Raw genomic sequence first — 18,616 nt, 5'->3', positions numbered from 1 at the left:
GCTAAAAGGATGACACAAAAAATGGAATACCTATGTTTAGATAAGTATTGAAGAAAAATCTGTTTCGCCCAAACTGGTGAAAAATTGTTTGGTTAAAATAAAGAGAGGACGGGGAGCAAACATATTGTGTGCGGACATTCTCTTTTTTCTTCATTTGATAATTTTTGGGTCCAACACCGTATTTAAAAACTCTGGGTATGTGCATATCTTATTCCTTTTTTTGCATACAAAATATATTGACCCATCAAAATGTTGGGTAGTATGCGTGACACGCAGCACACATAAAGCTACCACTGGTGTAATATTTGTCTATTGACAATGAATAGTGCCTATGTCTTATTTTGCCCTCATAAATGTTATCAACCCTGTGCAGTATGTGGGGAAATGGTGAACACAAGACTGACATGATCCATCTCTCTCTCTAGGTCGTCCTCAGACGAGCCTTCCATCATTGTTTCCAGTCATCCCGGTTGTCCATACATCTGACCAGCTCATTGGTACTTTGCGCTCTTGCGTTGTTCTTGAGTACATCCACGGTATGTTAGCGTGGGACGTCCTCGTGACCGGTGCCCGTGTGTTGGATCCCACAGCACTAGTTTGCTGACTGGCAGCTCTTGGTGTCTTTGGCAGTGTCCTGCTAGACTCATTCTCCTGGCTGCTATTTTCTGGCTCACCCATGGCATTCCATCATACAGATTTGTGTTGGTAACATGTGTGGTTGTGTGCTCTTACTGATGTTGAGTGGCAGTGCTGCACGCAGCATTCTGGTGTAGCACCTATCGAGAGACTTTTGGCAGGGTTGGCTTCAGGGTCCAGCATTCACTGCCGTATAGGAGAACAGACTCTACCGTTGCGTAGAAGAAGCTGAGTTTGGTTTGACGGGGGAGGTTGGAGTTCCATACACTGACCATGCCGTTTAGGGCCCTCCATGCAAGTGCCTTCCTCACTTTCAGGTCTTGTTCGGTTGAGTTGACCCATGAGCCTAGGTACTTGAAGTCCTTGACTTCCTTCAAAGCATTGCCTCCTGTTGTTGTCATGATCCATAGACAGGTTTATATTATAGACCAGTGGATTTCTACCCTTTTCACATCAAGGCCCATTATATATTCGGCATTTGAGCCACAGACCACCATTTGATGAGATTTGGCTGTTCAGACCCAAAACTTTGAATATTTTATTGTTGTCGGATTTTGCCCCATGCTGTATTGATGTGGTACCATTAGAAGAGGTAACAGGCAAACGTTGATCAAAATGACAATTAAATTCTTCTACTTTCTCTATTGTGTAGACTTCTTGTAAATTAAGTAATGCAGATGTTTAACTCTTGAGAGCGTGAAATATGTGTCCATTTGCTTTCATGTTACTCTCTCAAGAGTTAAAGATCTATAAGGGTCTATTTGGTTGCCAACTCTGCCATCATTTAGCTGGGGACCACCTGGAACCTCTTCCATATCATTTAGCTGGGGACCACCTGGAACCTCTTCCATATCATTTAGCTGGGGACCACCTGGAACCTCTTCCTGGAACCTCTTCCATATCATTTAGCTGGGGACCACCTGGAACCTCTTCAAGGACCACTGGTGGAAAACCACTGTTATAGACAAAAGATGTGTAGTACCACAAAATAAACCCCTCGTTGAAATTATATAAATTCTAAATTCTATCGATAAAAATGTGTGACAGCTTGTACTGTACCCTGGACTGTTGTGAATGAGAGATTGTCTTCTTAATGCAGACCCCACTCCGAGAGGAACAACCAAACACCGGTGAGCATTTAATATAAGTTGACAGGCTTACATTCAGGGGCCTCTGGAAAAACTGGGTCCTTGATGACCCACCCCAGAGAAGACTGCAAGGCATGGAAAGCTATTTTTGAAACGGTGCCAGAGCCCAGAATGGACCTCGGATCGCCTAATGAGACGAACGCTAATTACTCTTCCTTCTCGTGGGCCCCCTGACATGGAATTTCATGAAAAGATAGGTCATATTCATAGAGAGAGAAAGAGAGAGAGGAATTCCCTTACAAATCTTGTAGTAGTAGACGTCAAAGAGTTCATTTACCTCTGAGTGAAGAAATGGACCCGTAAGGGACATTGTTCTTACAATATCAGTATACAAACACTGATGATTTTACTATGTATAAACTATAGCTCAAGGCAGAAGCCAAATATCAGTTTTGGGGCGTACAGGAAAGGTGAGTGGCTCTCTCTTTCTTCTCTATTCGTATGGAGGAGGAACCACAAAGTATCAACCACACCCCCCAACCCCACAATCCACCCCTAATCTGACCTCCCTTCACTCAGCATTACATTATTCATGATGTACAAGCAGTCACACTGTCACCATGGGCCAGCATAAACAACGCCCAGCACACACCTTCTGGTTCTTCCAGTATATGCTGGAAGCAAGCCTTCTTTTCTGCTGCCGACAGCCTGACACACTCAAAACATACTGTATGCTGGAGCTTCTTATTCCCTGCCCACCCTTCTTCCTCAGGTCAAATCAGGTTCTCCCAGTTCCACTAAAGTCTTTATTTGGCAACGGCTGCTACAAAACTTGGCTAGGGAATCATATTCCATGGTATGGGCTGCTGTTTCTCAGCAGATGTATTGCAGTGCAGAGGGTACACAAGGACAGAGAAGGAATCCTGGCGGAAATCCCAACCGCACCCCCAACCCCACGATCCTCCCCTAACGTGACAGACTAAACTTCCCTACAGCTTTGCGTTTCTTTATGCATTTACTGTTGCACTTCACCATGAGCCAATGCAAACACCATCTTATCTCTTCCTCAGAACATCAATAATTTGTACTTAAGTCTTTATTTGGCCACAACTCTAATAACCCTGACCAAGTTGGCAAGATACTGGGAATATATTCCATCATGTTATGGGCTGATTTTTTTTGCAGAAAACCTATTGCAGTGCAGACTGCAGAGTGAATTTAAGGACACAGAATAAATCCTGGCTCCATGCCTGTGCTTGATTTTTCAAGCACAGGCCCCTTTGCAGGGGCATTCACCTTGGACATCAGTTGATGCGTGTGTGGTTATCCATCATCCACTGAAAATAGCACTGGGCAGCAGGAAACATTTTCTGCATCTCCCGTCTGTAATAGTGGCTGATACTGTGAGCAATTGTTTAACTTTCTACTTTGAAATAACTTGTGAAAACTCACATTTGGCCTTATCATCCTGGCCTCGTAACTGAGGATAAGACAGGTCGAAAAATGTAGGCTACTGTATAACTTGTCCTCCTGGCCAGTGTTAAATCTAATTCAATATTTGTCGGAAACAAACTTGCCAAGAACCTCTAAATAGTCAAACATACTGTACGTTATATAAACATAAACAACCCTAAATAAGACTCCCTTACTGCAAGGACAAACCGACAGGAAATGGCAAGCTCAGAGAATAGCATAATGCATGCTTGGACAGTATCCTAGTCTAAAAGCTCAAGTGAGTTCTGAACTCACGTGAGGTTGGAATGAATGGCAGATCAGTTGAGATATGAGCTGCAGTGTTTGGACAGGTGTCATGGTATGTGGCCCCTAGCTGCCGCTAAATCCCTGTGAAGGGAAGAGAGGATATAGGGGTGTCGGGGTCAACGGCTGCCCTCCGAGGAAGAGCACAGAGATCAGAGGCATGGAGGTCCAATGACAATATCACATCCTGGGAGGGAATTCAGCTACAGTCTAGGCTAAAAAACCCACAGAGACAAAACATACCTAATCCTACGAAGTTGAAAAATGACGGGATCAATTTCCACAGTTGTGGGTGTGTGTGTGTATCTCTGCTGTCCGGAAGAAACCACCTAACTCCAAAATGTAAAATTTTCCACTGTATATTTTGAAAACAAAGTAATGCTGCCTCATCAAAGTTGGTGTTGTGACTTTAGATTAAATTACTTGCATGAGACAGGGAGAGGTGGTGGAGTTAGCTGCTTTAGCGGACAGTTTGAGGGTCCAATGGAGTTAAGAGGTTTTGTCCAAAGCGTTTACTGCTTACCATTGGTTCAATATTTCGAAACACACAGACGTAAAGGTTGTTCAATAGCAAAAACCAAAAAAATGGAGTTAGGTGGTTTCCTCCCGACAGCAATGAATGGTGTTGTGTATGCAGACTTCAGTTTAGCCACATAAACCCTATACTTATTTGATCTACAACCTCACAAAGTAACACTGAGCTTGTAGATCTGGTTTCACCCATGTTTGTACCAGAATAGGGAGAGTAGGGTTCAAGAGGTTATGGTCAGTCACTACAGAGACAAAAACAACCCATAACACCCCCAACCACTAGCCCACGTTGCAGCTCTGACATTATGTAGTTTGTCTTGTTGAGTGTAGCCATCTAGTGTGCAAAATGGTGTAGTAAGAGCACACATGTTACCAACACTCTAGTGAGTCTAGTCCCTCCCTAACAATTTTGTCTAATTTTTATTTGTTGACAAAATTGTCAATATATTTAGTCTTAGTTTTAGTCTTCATAGCTTAGTTTTCATTTAGTTTCCATTTTGTTTAGATCTGCTATTTTTCCTTTTTTATATGGCCAGCTTTGTGTGTTTGTACCAAATAACGATGATTTGATGGGCTGAGCACGGAATGTGGTGTATGATGATGTATAACGATAAAAGCGCCTCTCACTTCACACAATCACATAATGAGCAGGTAACGAGTTGTGAGTCAAATCTATACATTAAGTTGTAAAACAAAATAAAGAACTGTACTGAACTGACTGTTGAACTAAGAACCAAGCCATGCATATCCACAGATATCCCAAGCCGTTTAAATACAATAAATAGCAACATGATGGCTTTGACTGTTGAAGAGGATACTGCATGAAAGTTTGCAGTAACGTTCAACATTTCTCAGAAGAACAAAAAAGATATTCAGTTCATTATATATATTCATTGTTACGAAGGCTTTCATTTCACCTAGAGCTCCATATATGGAGACAAGTTAACAGCAATATCCAGCACTGACATCATAGCCTATATGGATATACACGCCTGACACCTGGCATCGTAGGCCTTGGGCCTACTCAGTTGGCTGGCATCGTCATCATGACACGCATAGATAGTGAAACAAATATAAGAAGAATCCTAATGTGAAATAGGCCACGTCTAGACTCGTAGCCTAATAATGAAAGGTCAAGCAGGTCAAGTACAACAAAATAAAAACAATAGCCTACACATGTGTTAGTGCGCACCCGTGTGGACATATATGTGTACCGTAACTCTGTACTGAAACTAACCTCGCGTCACCAGGCTTTGGAGGATACTGAACTGTGTTCACCGGAAACCACGTGGTTGATGGTTGTAGCTCTTTACACATGCTTACCAACAAGAACTAGGCTACGTTTCCTGCTTAAGTACACTACTTTATTGAAATAAGAGTAAACGTTTACATCAAACCATGCCGGGTCCATCGGAATTGAAGATCAATTCCAAGTTCGCGGAGAAATATGAAAAATACCGTCAAAAAGAAGAGTTACAAAGGCGTAAGTGTGTATATTGTAAGCTAGCATGCTAGAATCCATAGCATGGGCTCCTCTAGTGCTCCTCTCTTGTCGTGTAACGTTATATAAGGTGTAAATGTTTGAAAATGTATATTCATTGCACGAACGACAGTGAATATACAGCCTTGCGTAATGTGTGGTGTTGTGTTGCTGTAGTGAAGGACCGGTATGGAGATGAAGCTGATCGAAGTGAGTCAGGCTCATCAGACTCTAGTTCTGATGACAGTGAGGTGGTAAGTATTATAATACATACTCACTCACTTACTGGAGTGACAGCATGGTGCACTGCATATGGTCTACTCTAAAAGGTCATAATTACTGATAATGCTATTTACAGATTTATCTCAATGCTCAATAAGGTGTTAACCCCTTTCGGGACTCTTGTTTACCTTTTCTGTATTTGGGTCTCTGGGTTTCTGTATTTGTATTTCCGTTTCCCCAAATACAGAAAAGATAAACAGTCCCGAAAGGGGCATATTTCGTGAAACAACTTTAAATAACTAGTTGTACTGGTTGATATTCTGACTGTATGTTATTATGTCAAATGCAGCTGCTGCTTAAATGAACCAGGTTGTCATTTTGACAAACTCGTCTATGTGCTTTATTTCAATGCAGTTGATCCGCATAGCCTACTACTGGAATATAGAAAATTAGACGGTTATTAATTAGACTGTCACTTAAGGACTGTCACTCTTTGTATTGGTAATTGCACTAATTCAGCCCCTATTGGTGCAATGTCTATGTGCAATTTATATATCTGCTATACAGATTCATAACCTATGCAGTAGAAAAAAATTGAATCCCGCACACTGTCTTCACTAACAAGGTATTGTTTATATATATTGCCTTTCTCTACTGATTGATATACTTTGTTGTAGCTGTATTTATTATGCTTGGTATAAGAATGTTCCTTTTATCATGGAAAATAGATGCCACCTGTGGGCGGTCCCTCTCCATGGTAACGGATTGGCGTGTAGCACCTGATTGGCCCTCGCCGATCCCAGATTTGTACATGTGTAACGCCCAGGATTCTAACTCGGGCCTCCCGCGTGAAAGTCCAACACCTTAACCACTAGACCAAAGGGATATCCTTTTGGTCTAGTGGTTAAGATGTTGGTCTTTCACGCGGGAGGCCCCGAGTTCGAATCCCGGGCCTTACACATATACTGACTGACTGTCAGTCGCTTCTTTATGCCTGATGAAGGGCTGAATGACCGAAGCGTTGCTCAATAAAATGCTGTAAGTAAAGACTGTGCGGGATTCCTTTTTTTCCTACTTAGTTAGTTATCCGACGCACCTGTCTTCCATAAGTGTGCATAAGGGCTTTTTTTCTCTACGTTTATAACCTATGCAGTGCCATTATCAGTCTGTGCAACGATGATCATCAACATTATACAATACCATTCACTCACATTCAAGGACTGGTGTGAAATATCAGCTGAATGCAATTAACCACTTAAACCCTATGCTATGCTATGTACTAGTGATTTTTTTTGTTTTGGCCCTTAATTAAATATCCACTGAAAATAGCTGAATTAGATCTGCTATATTCAGTGAAGGCTTTCTCCAGAATACTAGGATTAAGTGGTTAACTGTATCAGAATCAAACACTAGCCCATTGCAGAGAACTGTTCAACGATGCATTATTCTTTATTTTCCTTCAGGAATTTGACCCTAACGTTGAAAGGGACTTCTACAGAACATTGTCACTGTTAAAAAAGAAAGACCCTAAGATATATCAGGAAGATGCCAAATTCTACACTGAAGAAGAAGGTAATGTCATGCATAACAATTTCTGTTTGTTTGTTTGGGGGGGTGGTAGCCTCGGAAACCCAGACGTTTTTATTTCCAGTCCATTAAATATGAAAATTAAAGTTGTATTTTGAGATTGGGAAAGAGTTTTAATTTGGAAAATGTGGGATGCATTATGCACCTGCATTTCCCTATAGATCAATAAAGGTTTGCATCTGGCTCTTGGAAAATGTTTAATTTGAGTCGAGTACTATAGTATAACATATCTAAGCAGATGTGTTGCTTTGTCATTTTACTTTTACAAAGCCTGGGTACTGTTTCTTTTTTGTCAGTAAATCACATATCAATCTCTGACATACAGATGCATCCACAAGCAAAAGCCAACCTTCGACCTCAAAAGCTATTAAGCCAATGTATCTGAAGGACTATGAACGTAAAGTCATCTTAGAGAAGGGAGGGTAAGTGATCTACTCTTGTACAAGGTTTTACAATATGGCATGTATATCCAGCCATTTGACAGCATCTGTAAATGAAATATCATTCAGGTGCCGGGCGCTCTCCTTGCTCGGTACCGACCGTTCAGCCTACAGAGTCTGGACGCTGCAAGGGCTTCATCAGGCTCTAGAAATAGTTAAACACAGACCAGGGATGGGGGTCAGGTGGTGTAATGTCAGTGGTTCAGTTCAGAGTGCCAGTTAGGTTGAAGCGTATAGATTTTTTGAATAGTCGGAAGTATAAAATAGGTTGAATGTGCACTGCCTTAAAAAGATATATGACAAACAACCAGCTGATTAATATTTTATTCACAGTAAATATGAAGATGATGACGATGAAGAAGACTACGATGATGAAGAGGCTGCCAAAAGAAGAGAGGTAGGATGCTTTGTTATTATATTCATTCAGAAATGTTGTATATGGTGGCAGCGATTTCATTGTATGTTCTTTTCTTCTTTTTATAGCGAGCTGCCTCTCCCAGTTACATGCAGGAGCAGAAGGAGCTGAAAGAGAGGTCTGATTGATAAAATTGCCTATACATGAACACATAAAGTACATGTCAAAAAAACACAAAGAAGCTTAAAGTTGTGTAATTGTGTTGTGTATTGTGTAAACTGAAAGCCACATGTTGGGAGGTATAAGGTTCAACCATAGTTTTCAGCCCTGTCCACATACTGTAGGGTTGTTCATTGGTTAGCAGAACTTAGCACTGTTGCCTACAGAAGGTATGCGCTAGTTCAAACCTGACTGGTGCCTTTCTGTGTGGAGGACATATTTTCCCCACATTCACATGTGCGTTTTCTGCGACCCAACAGACAGACAGACAGACTCCCCCTGAAGAAGGAAGCCTAGTCTGTCTGAAACGGGTGTGTTTCTATGACCACTATAAACTATTGGCATCGGCAGCTACGAGTGTGTGGCTGTACTCCTTTATTCTTTAGAGACAAGAATCTGTGCATTTTAGCAAGGACTTAGAGCTAAATCTGGTCCCTAGGTGCTGCTCAGTGGCTGCCTAGTGCTCTTAGTAGTTACTAGTTAGTGGATCACATGCAATGGACAAACTCTTGACCTGTTGATATGTAGTTGGCTTAATAAACGTAATATTGTTAATGACGTAACCTTCACTTCTGCAGCCTCCGTAAGTTTGTCCAGGAGAGCGACGAAGAGGACACTGAGGGAGAATCCCAGCTTCTAACCAGGAGAATTAAATCCCAGGATGAGAAGGTCAGTCAGTGGAGGGGCGGGAACGTGTCCACATGGCTTATGTCGGGCAGAAACCATGTTAACATCTGTGTTATTTCATAAATTAATGCCTTTTTTTGTTCGTCACTACATTTGTGCAATAGTAGCTAAAATAGCATTAACAAGAGCTACATTAGGAGGCATGAGGTCAGTCCGCTGCCCCCCCAGGTTGGCAGAGGAAGTGTAGCGCCCAGGATTACATTAGATAATTGGCACTGGGTGATAAGAAAAACTGGGTTACAAAATCGTGGGATAAAAATTTAATTAAAAAAACAAGAGCTACATTGGATCCATTGGAACAAAGGTTCTTTTTTCCATTTCCTGAAAAGAAAAGCTTTTGGACAAAGGGTTCCGCTCGACAGCGACATTTAGTAACGTACGCGTAACAGGTCAGCAGCTGATTCACTGTTGGCATGGGTGTGGGTGTGACATCCTTCTGTGTCTAGGATAAAGAAGAGGAGGATTATGTGGAGTGGCTGAAAGGCGAGAAGGAGTTGGATGGACCAGAAGAGGTGCAGGACATGGTGAGAGTGCATCACTGAATGTAGCCTGAAAGAGCCCTGTGCTTTTCTGCGCATCAAACTCTGCATCTTGAAAGCTCTCTTAAAGGAGACTTTACTAAAAACTTTCGTTTTTTTCAACCACTGTTCAAGTTTTAGGTTGTTATTAGAGAAAGTAAATGATGAGTGTTCGTTTTATCATTTACTATAGTCCTACTAGACCCCAAGAAATTACATCTGGCCACAAAAGTTCACAGGATTTACTGAATATGAAGGTAGCCTATACTGGGGGAAGCCACACTGTAATAGGTTCAATATGTTAGTTTGACACATTCAGTAGATCCTGTGATCTTTTGTGGCCAGAACACTCATCTTTTACTTTCTCTAATATAACAACCTAAAACATGAACCTTGGTTGAAAAAAACTAAAGTTGTCCTTTAAGCATTGGCAACAAGTGTAATGTCAGGTTTACGCATGCACATCCTCCTCACAACATGATTCAAGTTAAATATCGACAAAGTCACCTTTAATATTCAGTTGGATAAGATTGATTTAAATAGTAAATGACTGAACAGTATTGAATTTGGTGATGGCAAACTGATCAGGGATGTGTGTGCATTGATACAGAAGTACCTGAGGGACTACTGGAATGACCCAGAGTTGGACTCCAAGGAGCGCTTCCTCAGAGACTTTGTCCTCAACAAAACCTACCTGGATGATGAAGATGATGATGACAGGTCAGTTGACAGCCCATCTACATGTTGTCTTTTACACCACCAGAGGGGAGTGTTTTTGATTCCTTCTTTCTGTTATTTGCCATTTATGTTATACACAATACAGACCTGTCACCATTTCCAAAATGGCATATTATGATCAAGTGAGCAATGAGTAAAACAATACTACAGTAAAGTAATCTGTTTGATTTAGCCAACTTTAGCTTTGTTCTAATTAGTTTTGAATTTTGCTGTTACATTTTTCCATTCTTCCCTTTTGACTGTACTGTAACTATTCCTGGTTGCGTTTGAAGGATCCCTACCTATGATGAAGTGGTGGATGATGTGGACGACTCTGAGGAGGAAGGGGAGACATTCCTTCGGCGGCAGGACGACTTTGAGAGAAGCTACAACTTCCGTTTTGAGGAGCCAGACGCCCTCCAGATCAAAACCTATCCACGCAACATTGCCACCTCCGTCCGCTCCAAAGACGACAGGAGGAAAAAGAAACGGGACGAAGTGAATGAGAGGAAGATAAAGGTGGGTCTGAGTATCTGTCTCCGTCCATATTGGACCATTCACCATTGCTCTGATCATTGGGCCGACACACAAAAAACGATGTCACAATGTAACAATTGTCATTGTTACATTGTGATAATGGTCAACTGTGATCTGGTCGGCCAGTGGTTTTCTGCATCTCTAATAATTGCTTTCCCCCCCTGATTTAGTGGATGTAGCGTTGGGATGTCATATAATGCAGTTTTCATTCAATTCATTTCAGGTTTTCGGATTCTTATTGGTATGATTTATAGGACTACCGGTAGTTCACCTGAAAAATGACTTACAAATTATTGGCTTAGGATTTGGAATGCGACAAAAACGAAACGATCTCCATGAATTCAAGGCTTTGTGGTGTCTGTAATTGATAGAAAACAAAGTCATTGTTTTGGCTGAACTACTCCTTGAACTGCTGCTGCATTTCCTCATTTTTCAGGAGAAAGAGCTGAAGCAGGAACAGCTGAAGCAGCTGAAGAACCTGAAGCGCAGTGAGATCATGGAGAAGCTGCAGAGGCTGAAGGAGCTGTCGGGGAACGAACAGCTGGCCTTCAACCAGGAAGACCTGGAGGGAGACTTTGACCCCCAGCACCACGACCAGCTCATGCAGGTGAAAACACTGCTGATAACCTTTGATCAAATAGCTGCCGAATCGATCCACAGAAAAATCTATAGAATTGACCAATATGTTTGCAAACATTTCTAATACGTCACCAAAATGAACGTAAACTGTCTTTGTTCCATAATATGGATAATATTATTTAATTGTAAAATGAAAATATTTTTACTCAGCAGTTAAAACATAACAAGCAATTTCCTGATGTCTGTCTGATTTCATATAAATTGAGATGAGCATTTTCCGTTTTAAAGTTTGTAAATGAATTGCATAGTTTGAAAGATAAAATGTAATGAGTGTTAAGGTCATTACACATTGGCGAATTAGCGACGCGATGCGAATAAGCGATCTGAAAATGCGAAATATTGCATGTTGCAGTTCGCCTGCGAATCTCTGCAAAATACGACACCAGAGCGAACAAATAAAGAGCGAAAACGGTCGCATTTTCGCACATTCGCCACTGATGTGGAAGCTTGCATGGACTTCAATTGTTTTTTTTAAAATGCGAATATATCGCGTCGCCAATTCGCCAGTGTGTAATGACCTTTAGTCTTGGATCACGTACACAGTTCAATTCTCCACACTGATGTGTACAGTATTCCTTCCAAGAATCCATCCCTGGAAATGTGTTGACCACCTTCCCTCCACTAACAGTGCATATAGACAAATCCGCACAGGCGGCCCTGGGCGCAATCATAGCTGCGGAGATTCGTTTTTTGGCATTTTGCCTTTATGGATAGTTATTATTGAAGACAGACAGGAAAGTGGGAGGGAGAGAAGGGGAGTAACATGCAGCAAAGGTTGTCATGAACGGGACTCGAACACATGACGCGCTGTCAGGCCAGAGCCTATATGTGGCATGCGCCTGGACCACTTGGCCAGTGGGCGCCCCACATTAAGCTCAGCTTGACACTGCATCATTGATTGCATACAGCTGGCCCACATGGCACGGCTCCGTGGATTCGTCTATACAGCCATGCACAGAAGTCATATGACAAATTAGTCTGTATTACAATCATTGTTAGTTGAGTAATTTTGTTCCTTTTATCTTTCTACAGAAAATGTTTGGCGATGAATATTATGGTGATGAAGAAGGAGAAAAGCCCCAGTTTGATGACGACGAAATTGAAGGTGTTTGTCTGTTGGATGGTTACTCTAATACAGTATAGGGAAATGGTTGCACTGAATGACATGAAACTTGAATTTTTGACTACTAGGTTGCTTTTGGGAGCAATTGGGTCTAGTCTGGAATAAATTCGCTTTGCGGTGCAATATGTGCGTGCAAATGACCAGATACAGTAGGCGAGCTCTAGCCCGGATCAGCATGGCTAATGTGTAATAGAAACCAGGTTTTCCACAGTTACTGGGGAAAGCCTGGTGGCACAAGGCTAATTTGGCCAATTTCCATGGCAATTGGATCACAGGTCATGAAAAGGGAAATGTTTCTACAGAAGAATCAGACCTGTGAGCTTGCTATTCACTATTTAAAAAAGTATAAAATAGAGCTTAAGTGGTTAAAGCAGGGTGAGACTTGTGCCTGACACTACTTGTCTTGTAATGTATTGGTCTCTCTGGACAGGCATTCTATCAAGATGTAAACATTGTGTGTGTGTGTGTGTGTGTGTGTGTGTGTGACAGAACACTGGAACTGGGACACGTGGACGGGCGAGGGAGAAAAGGAAGACTGTGGTGGGGAGGAAGAAGAATATGAAGCTCAAGATCCAAACTGTGAGGACGCAGATTTCAATGTGAGTCACCTTGGTTCGAGGTTCTCAACTTCTCATGTTTGGACAGAACAGCCTTTTTTGCTGGTGCTGGTTGTGTGTGAGATGCTCATAATCTGAATCTGTTGAAAACAGATGGATGCAGACTATGACCCCAGTCAGCACACTGCCTCCAAGAAGTCGAAAAAGAAGGAGAGGCAGATGAAGAAGAAAGAGGCTGCCCCGCAGATGGGAAAGAAGAGAAAGAAGTCTCACTTTGCTGAGGTCATCACTAAAGAAAAGCCTGTATTTGATCCTCGTAAGTGTCAATGAGTCCCTGTCACATTCATGTCCCTAATTGTATGTGTTATTTGTATTTCGCTATAATTTTAATTTTAGTTTATTTTAATGGAAAATGGAAACAAAGTTATCGAAACGCTAGCCTGTACCCACCATTTTCACACACTCATATGACAATGGTCAATGCCCGTGTGTATGTTGATTCAACCCACTGAGGAGAAAAAGCGGATTAGACAGATTCCATGAAGTATAATTTTATATTATATATATATTTATATTCAACAAGCCTACCCGAGATGCGCATTGTTGTAAATGTTAGATTCATATTATGCATTCCTTTCAGAGGAGAAGAGTTTTGAGCAGTACCTGGACGAGTATTACAAGCTGGACTATGAAGACATCATTGATGACATCCCCTGCCGTTTCCGCTACAGGCAGGTTTTGGCAAACGACTTTGGCCTGACCACAGACGAGGTATGAAATTAATGTCACCTTGTGTCATAAAATCTGAGTTATCTTATCAGGTTTATACTCTAATAAATAATATATTTTGGCTTTAGATAAATGGGCCATTTTAGAAGAAATTTGATGGGAGTGTAGATGTATTCATTTAATTTACCAATGTTGTGGTTCCCTAGTCCTGCACTGATGAGTCTACATGTGTAATCTGGTATTGCTGCCCTACGGGGATAGCTCTGACCAGGGAATGATCTCACTTTAATCTTCTCTCTGAGCAGACAAGGACAAACGACAATTGTGAAATCAAAGATACTTTTTGTGGTGCTGGCGTGTGCCAAAAAAACATAGATGTGTGATTGCACAGCATTGTGAAGATGCATTGAATCAAATCAGTGTAGGTTATTATAACTAACCTGAAAAAAATACAAGGCACACTTTATGAATTTGTCTGATGCATGGAAAGAATAAACGAATGCCAGACACATTTATGAAGGTCTTTTAAGATTGTTCCCATGTGAGTTTACAGCCAATTTACCTTTTTATAAGCTACACAACAGTTGTATTTTAGGCAATTTATGCCTCCCTGTATGAATGGTTTATGCTCTTATTCCACTGGTTCTCAAAATGGGGTCCTGGACTGCCAGGGGTCCTTGAGGGCCTCAGCAAAATGAGGAACAGCACTTAAACCCTGTTTTGGCCTTTCAAAAATAGCCGATCTATAGCTCACGATGTGTTGTGATGCAGTGCTTGTGAGCGTGTAGATCTGCCATTTTTGACAAATATTCTCTTATGGAGGTCCCTGCCACAAGTTACAACAACTTTTAAAATGGTGGTCCGCGGCCAAATGCACTAAGTTTGGTGTGTTCAGACATTAAAATGTTTTGAGAACCATGATCTATTCAATATTTAATGTTGCTGTTGGTTAGATGTAACTCAGTAGATTAATGGAAGACTCGGTTTCCCTCCAAAGGTCATGAAAGCTGATGAGAAGGAGCTGAACCGTTGGTGTTCTCTGAAGAAGACGTGCATGTACAGGTACAGATGCTACCCTTCACATGAAAACTTATAGATTGATAATGACAAGCCACTCACTTGATTGCAATCTTGTTATATTTTAGCTTGTGGCCCTGTAGCAATATGTAAACTACTCTGTCTGATGGTCCAACATTTTCACAGACGAAGATAAGAAATCAAGACTATAGTCAAGTTTTATCCGACTGGAAGCGGAGAGGAAAAATATACTGCAAAGCACCCTTTGACACTCAATATCAATATCTCAACTAGGGCTTGATGCATTACTAACCCAATGGATTGCTGAACGTTTATTTGATTAATCATTTCACCCGTATATTGTCCTAGGTCTGACAGGGAAGAATTGCATGAGCTGAAGAACTATGAAATGAGGGGAAAGAACGAAAAGAAAAAGAGGCAAATTCTGACTTCCCTCTATACTGAGTGAGTACTGATATGACATTGCCTTTATTGTATGCAGCCATACACTATGGAAATTCATTTGACCAAAAACGTCTCTGGCTGGTTTTTTTTTTGTAGGAAGGACGAGGAGGAGCCTGAGGGCACGTCCAAGGTGGGCAGGAACAGACAGAGTGCTGAGAAGCAAGGCAGCGGAGCAGAGGTGGATGGGGAACCAGGGACCAGTCTGGCCATCTCCGGTGGCAGATCTGCAGAAGGAACTTTGGGCAAAGCTGACGTTGAGCTTCTGGATGCAAACGACGACGATGATGATTTCTTAATGCCCAAGAAGAAGATGAAGTCTGAAGAGAACTCTGAATCGCTCACTACCAATGAGAAATCGGCAGATCGAGCAGAGGATGACAGCAGAACTGGGGGGTTAAAACTACCCAACAAGAAACACAGGCAGCCGGGTCGCCACCTCATATCGAGACCCATACGAGTGAAAATGGGCGGCCGTGAGTTCAGTGGACAAAGACTCAAAGCCTTTGGACTGAACCCAAAGAGACTGCTGTTCAGACAGCTTCAAAAGCAGAAACGAAAGATCCAGGAGAAAACGGAGAAGAAGAAAAGCAAAGTGTGATAGTTATTTAATGCAGTTTAAAGCTGCGTTGGCAGCTTTTTGTAATTGCCAAAGTTTTACATTTCTCCCAATTTAATCATTAATATGCCAATTAACCGCTAGTTTGTATTGTCCCTTTCGCTGGCACTGCCAACCAACCACATGGAGTCACTTCACTAGCTGCTTCTTTTCACAAAGTAATTCATGCTTTGTCTCTCACGTTAAATTATATAGGATATAGATGGTCCATTAGTTTGGTTTTTGTCAAGTAACAGTTCACTTTATCGTGCAAAGCCTCCAAAAACACACAAGTTTAAAAAAAAAAACAGCCAGCGACTGCTCCTGCACAGAGGAGGGATGTTTCGAATGCCTGGAGGATCAATGCAAGGAGTGTCCTCCTTAAATGTTTGTTTTTGTGGCTTTCGCCTTCATTTTATATTTTTTATAGAGGGACAGACAGTAGGCCGACAGGAAATGGGGCAGTGACATGCAGCAAAGGCCGTCGGGATCGGGAGTCGAACCCGTGGCACCCTGCCTGGACCGCTGAGCCACGTCCCAGGCCAGGAGTGTCCTTGATAGGGACATCAACCTGAACAACGGGTTGTTGCAGCGGCTGGTCTCACTCGTCTCGTTTTTTTCTTTTTGTCAGACACCAAACAACTTTATTCTGGAAAACAACACTATGCCATCAGAACACATGCTCCTCCGACTGCCTTGATATATATATATATATATATATATATATATATATATATATATATATATATATAGATGGTCCATTAGTTTGGTTTTTGTCAAGTAACGGTTCACTTTGAGAGACAGATGGATGAACGAACTGATGGACAGAGTCACTCTGAGACTTGGATTGGAGTTTAACCTTGCACCGTCATTCATTGACTCTGACAATTTATCCTTTTGTAGTTTTGGAATCCCATCGCGGGTGGCAGACTGTCTGCCTATCTGTTTTGGGGGTTTATTTTTTTGTATCAGTACCAAGGAACCAGGTACAGATGTATGACTACATTAACCACTTTGGGCATGTCATTTTAGATTAAGATAAGAGAAATGTGGAATAAACTTATGCAATTTATGTATGTTACTATAATTGAAGTGCTAAAATATGTTTAAACAATTTTAAAGGACGACTTTATATAATTGGTCCTCACTATATGTTCATGATAAAATGGTCAGTTCAACCTGTCAGTACTCTGTTCCTGTGCACAACACACTGCCTGCTTGTGACATCATCAGTAGCAATGTTTGGTCATTCACAAAATGAGGGGGAAAAAGATTTTTATTGATCCAATGATGATTACTCCATGGGCCAGACCAGAGAGACACATTTTGATTTATAGGGTCCATATAAGTAAGTACTCTTTATACATAATGTCTCATTTCAAGATTTCAAATGTATAAAACATCTTTTGAAAATGCAAGCTTGTAGATCTGCGGCTATTTTCAAATTTGCGAAATGTATAATAGGGCTGAAGTGGTTAATGTGTTTTGTAAATTGTAATAAAGAGAAAAAGTAACTAGTAACTACATTTTCAAATAAAGGTAGTGGAGTAAAAGTACAATATTTGCCTTTGAGATGAAGTGGAGTAAAGTACTAAAAATTGGAAATCAATGTTTCTCCATTATATGCAGAGCAGTTTTTGTAGTCAACTGAGAGCCACAACAAGCGAATTGTAACCCGCTGATGTGTTTATAAATCTCAGTTTTCTACTTGTAACTGTTTATTGCACTACCCTCCTGTGAATAAGAAATGGGGGTCTTGTGCTTTTATCCATCTTGGCATTTGATTTTATTTTCCTTTAGGACAAAGAAACCTTTTCTCGAAAGATGCCATTTTATTTAATTTAATGTTTTATTTTCTTTGTATCCGTTTTCTCAAAGATTAAATAATTTGATTTTGTGAAATGGCTGGATTGAGTGTTATTACTGCAGCCAGGAACACGTTGACTTTCTAACAATCAACGTGACAATTTGGTATTAAGGGCTGCCTTAAGTTATTCAAATTTTAACTCTAATGTGAAGATAACATACCATATATACGGTATGTTATCTTCACATAAGTTACAAGTTTAATATATACACACTGTTGAATGAAAAAACAATGTTGCACATTAAGCTAATCAACTGGGAACCCTTGGCCTAGAGGGGTTAGACATTTCAGGGATATTCTTTTCATGTCAGTTATGTTTGATATGTATGGCTTGGCAGTGTCTGTATGACGCAGACGAACATTTATCTCTGACCCCAATTACACTCCATCTTCAATGCTTACAATGTTTAATCCCTTTTTCTAAAAATAACCATTCCACAATAAGTTTTCAGAATTCAGAACTTTTGATTTATTGATATTTACAAAAATATTGTATTGAAGTTACAAAACTCATGAAAAAGATTAGAGATAAGTCAATATAATATATACACACACACACACACACACACACACACACACACACACACACAATATAACAATATTTACAAGCCTACAGTATGCCTACAGATTATTGTCCGATGGGTCATTGTTTTACAGTAAAACAATAACCTCGGACAATAATTTGCAGTAGCCTACATTTATGATTTAACAGTTTAGGCCAGGCACTTAACCACTATAGCACCACTAGTGGGTAGCCCCAAATGGGACCTCAGTCCCTTCGCTGACTGAGGTCTCATATGGGGCTAGTGGGTTCTGGGTTGCTTACTTGCTTGCCTTGTAGCCGTTGGC

At 41.0% G+C, this 18,616-nt stretch overlaps 1 protein-coding gene across 1 annotated transcript; it reads left to right on the top strand.

Annotated features, from left to right (window-relative positions):
• Nucleotides 1–5,316: 5,316 nt before the first annotated feature.
• On the top strand, nt 5,317–17,918 carry kri1 (KRI1 homolog). Its single transcript, XM_080775936.1, has 18 exons — nt 5,317–5,496; nt 5,671–5,747; nt 7,179–7,287; nt 7,628–7,724; nt 8,076–8,139; nt 8,226–8,275; nt 8,895–8,985; nt 9,450–9,527; nt 10,132–10,241; nt 10,532–10,757; nt 11,212–11,382; nt 12,447–12,519; nt 13,027–13,136; nt 13,248–13,410; nt 13,735–13,865; nt 14,821–14,885; nt 15,210–15,305; nt 15,402–17,918. Exons 1-18 carry the CDS (start codon nt 5,412–5,414, stop codon nt 15,901–15,903), a joined length of 2,298 nt encoding a protein of 765 aa, XP_080632062.1. The 5' UTR covers nt 5,317–5,411; the 3' UTR covers nt 15,904–17,918.
• Nucleotides 17,919–18,616: the final 698 nt, after the last annotated feature.

The sequence above is a fragment of the Protomyctophum bolini genome (genome assembly GCF_963924005.1).
Source record: "Protomyctophum bolini genome assembly, chromosome: 11".
Lineage (NCBI taxonomy): Eukaryota > Metazoa > Chordata > Actinopteri > Myctophiformes > Myctophidae > Protomyctophum > Protomyctophum bolini.
This window is presented reverse-complemented; position numbering and strand designations above follow the sequence as displayed.

Bases quoted from the DNA above. Each gene is read 5' to 3' on its own strand.
- kri1 (XM_080775936.1), top strand. From the start codon at position 5,412: ATGCCGGGTCCATCGGAATTGAAGATCAATTCCAAGTTCGCGGAGAAA. The intron at 13,866-14,820 runs GTATGAAATTAA...TTCCCTCCAAAG, and splicing joins TTGGCCTGACCACAGACGAG to GTCATGAAAGCTGATGAGAA. The intron at 15,306-15,401 runs GTGAGTACTGAT...TTTTTTTTGTAG, and splicing joins CTGACTTCCCTCTATACTGA to GAAGGACGAGGAGGAGCCTG.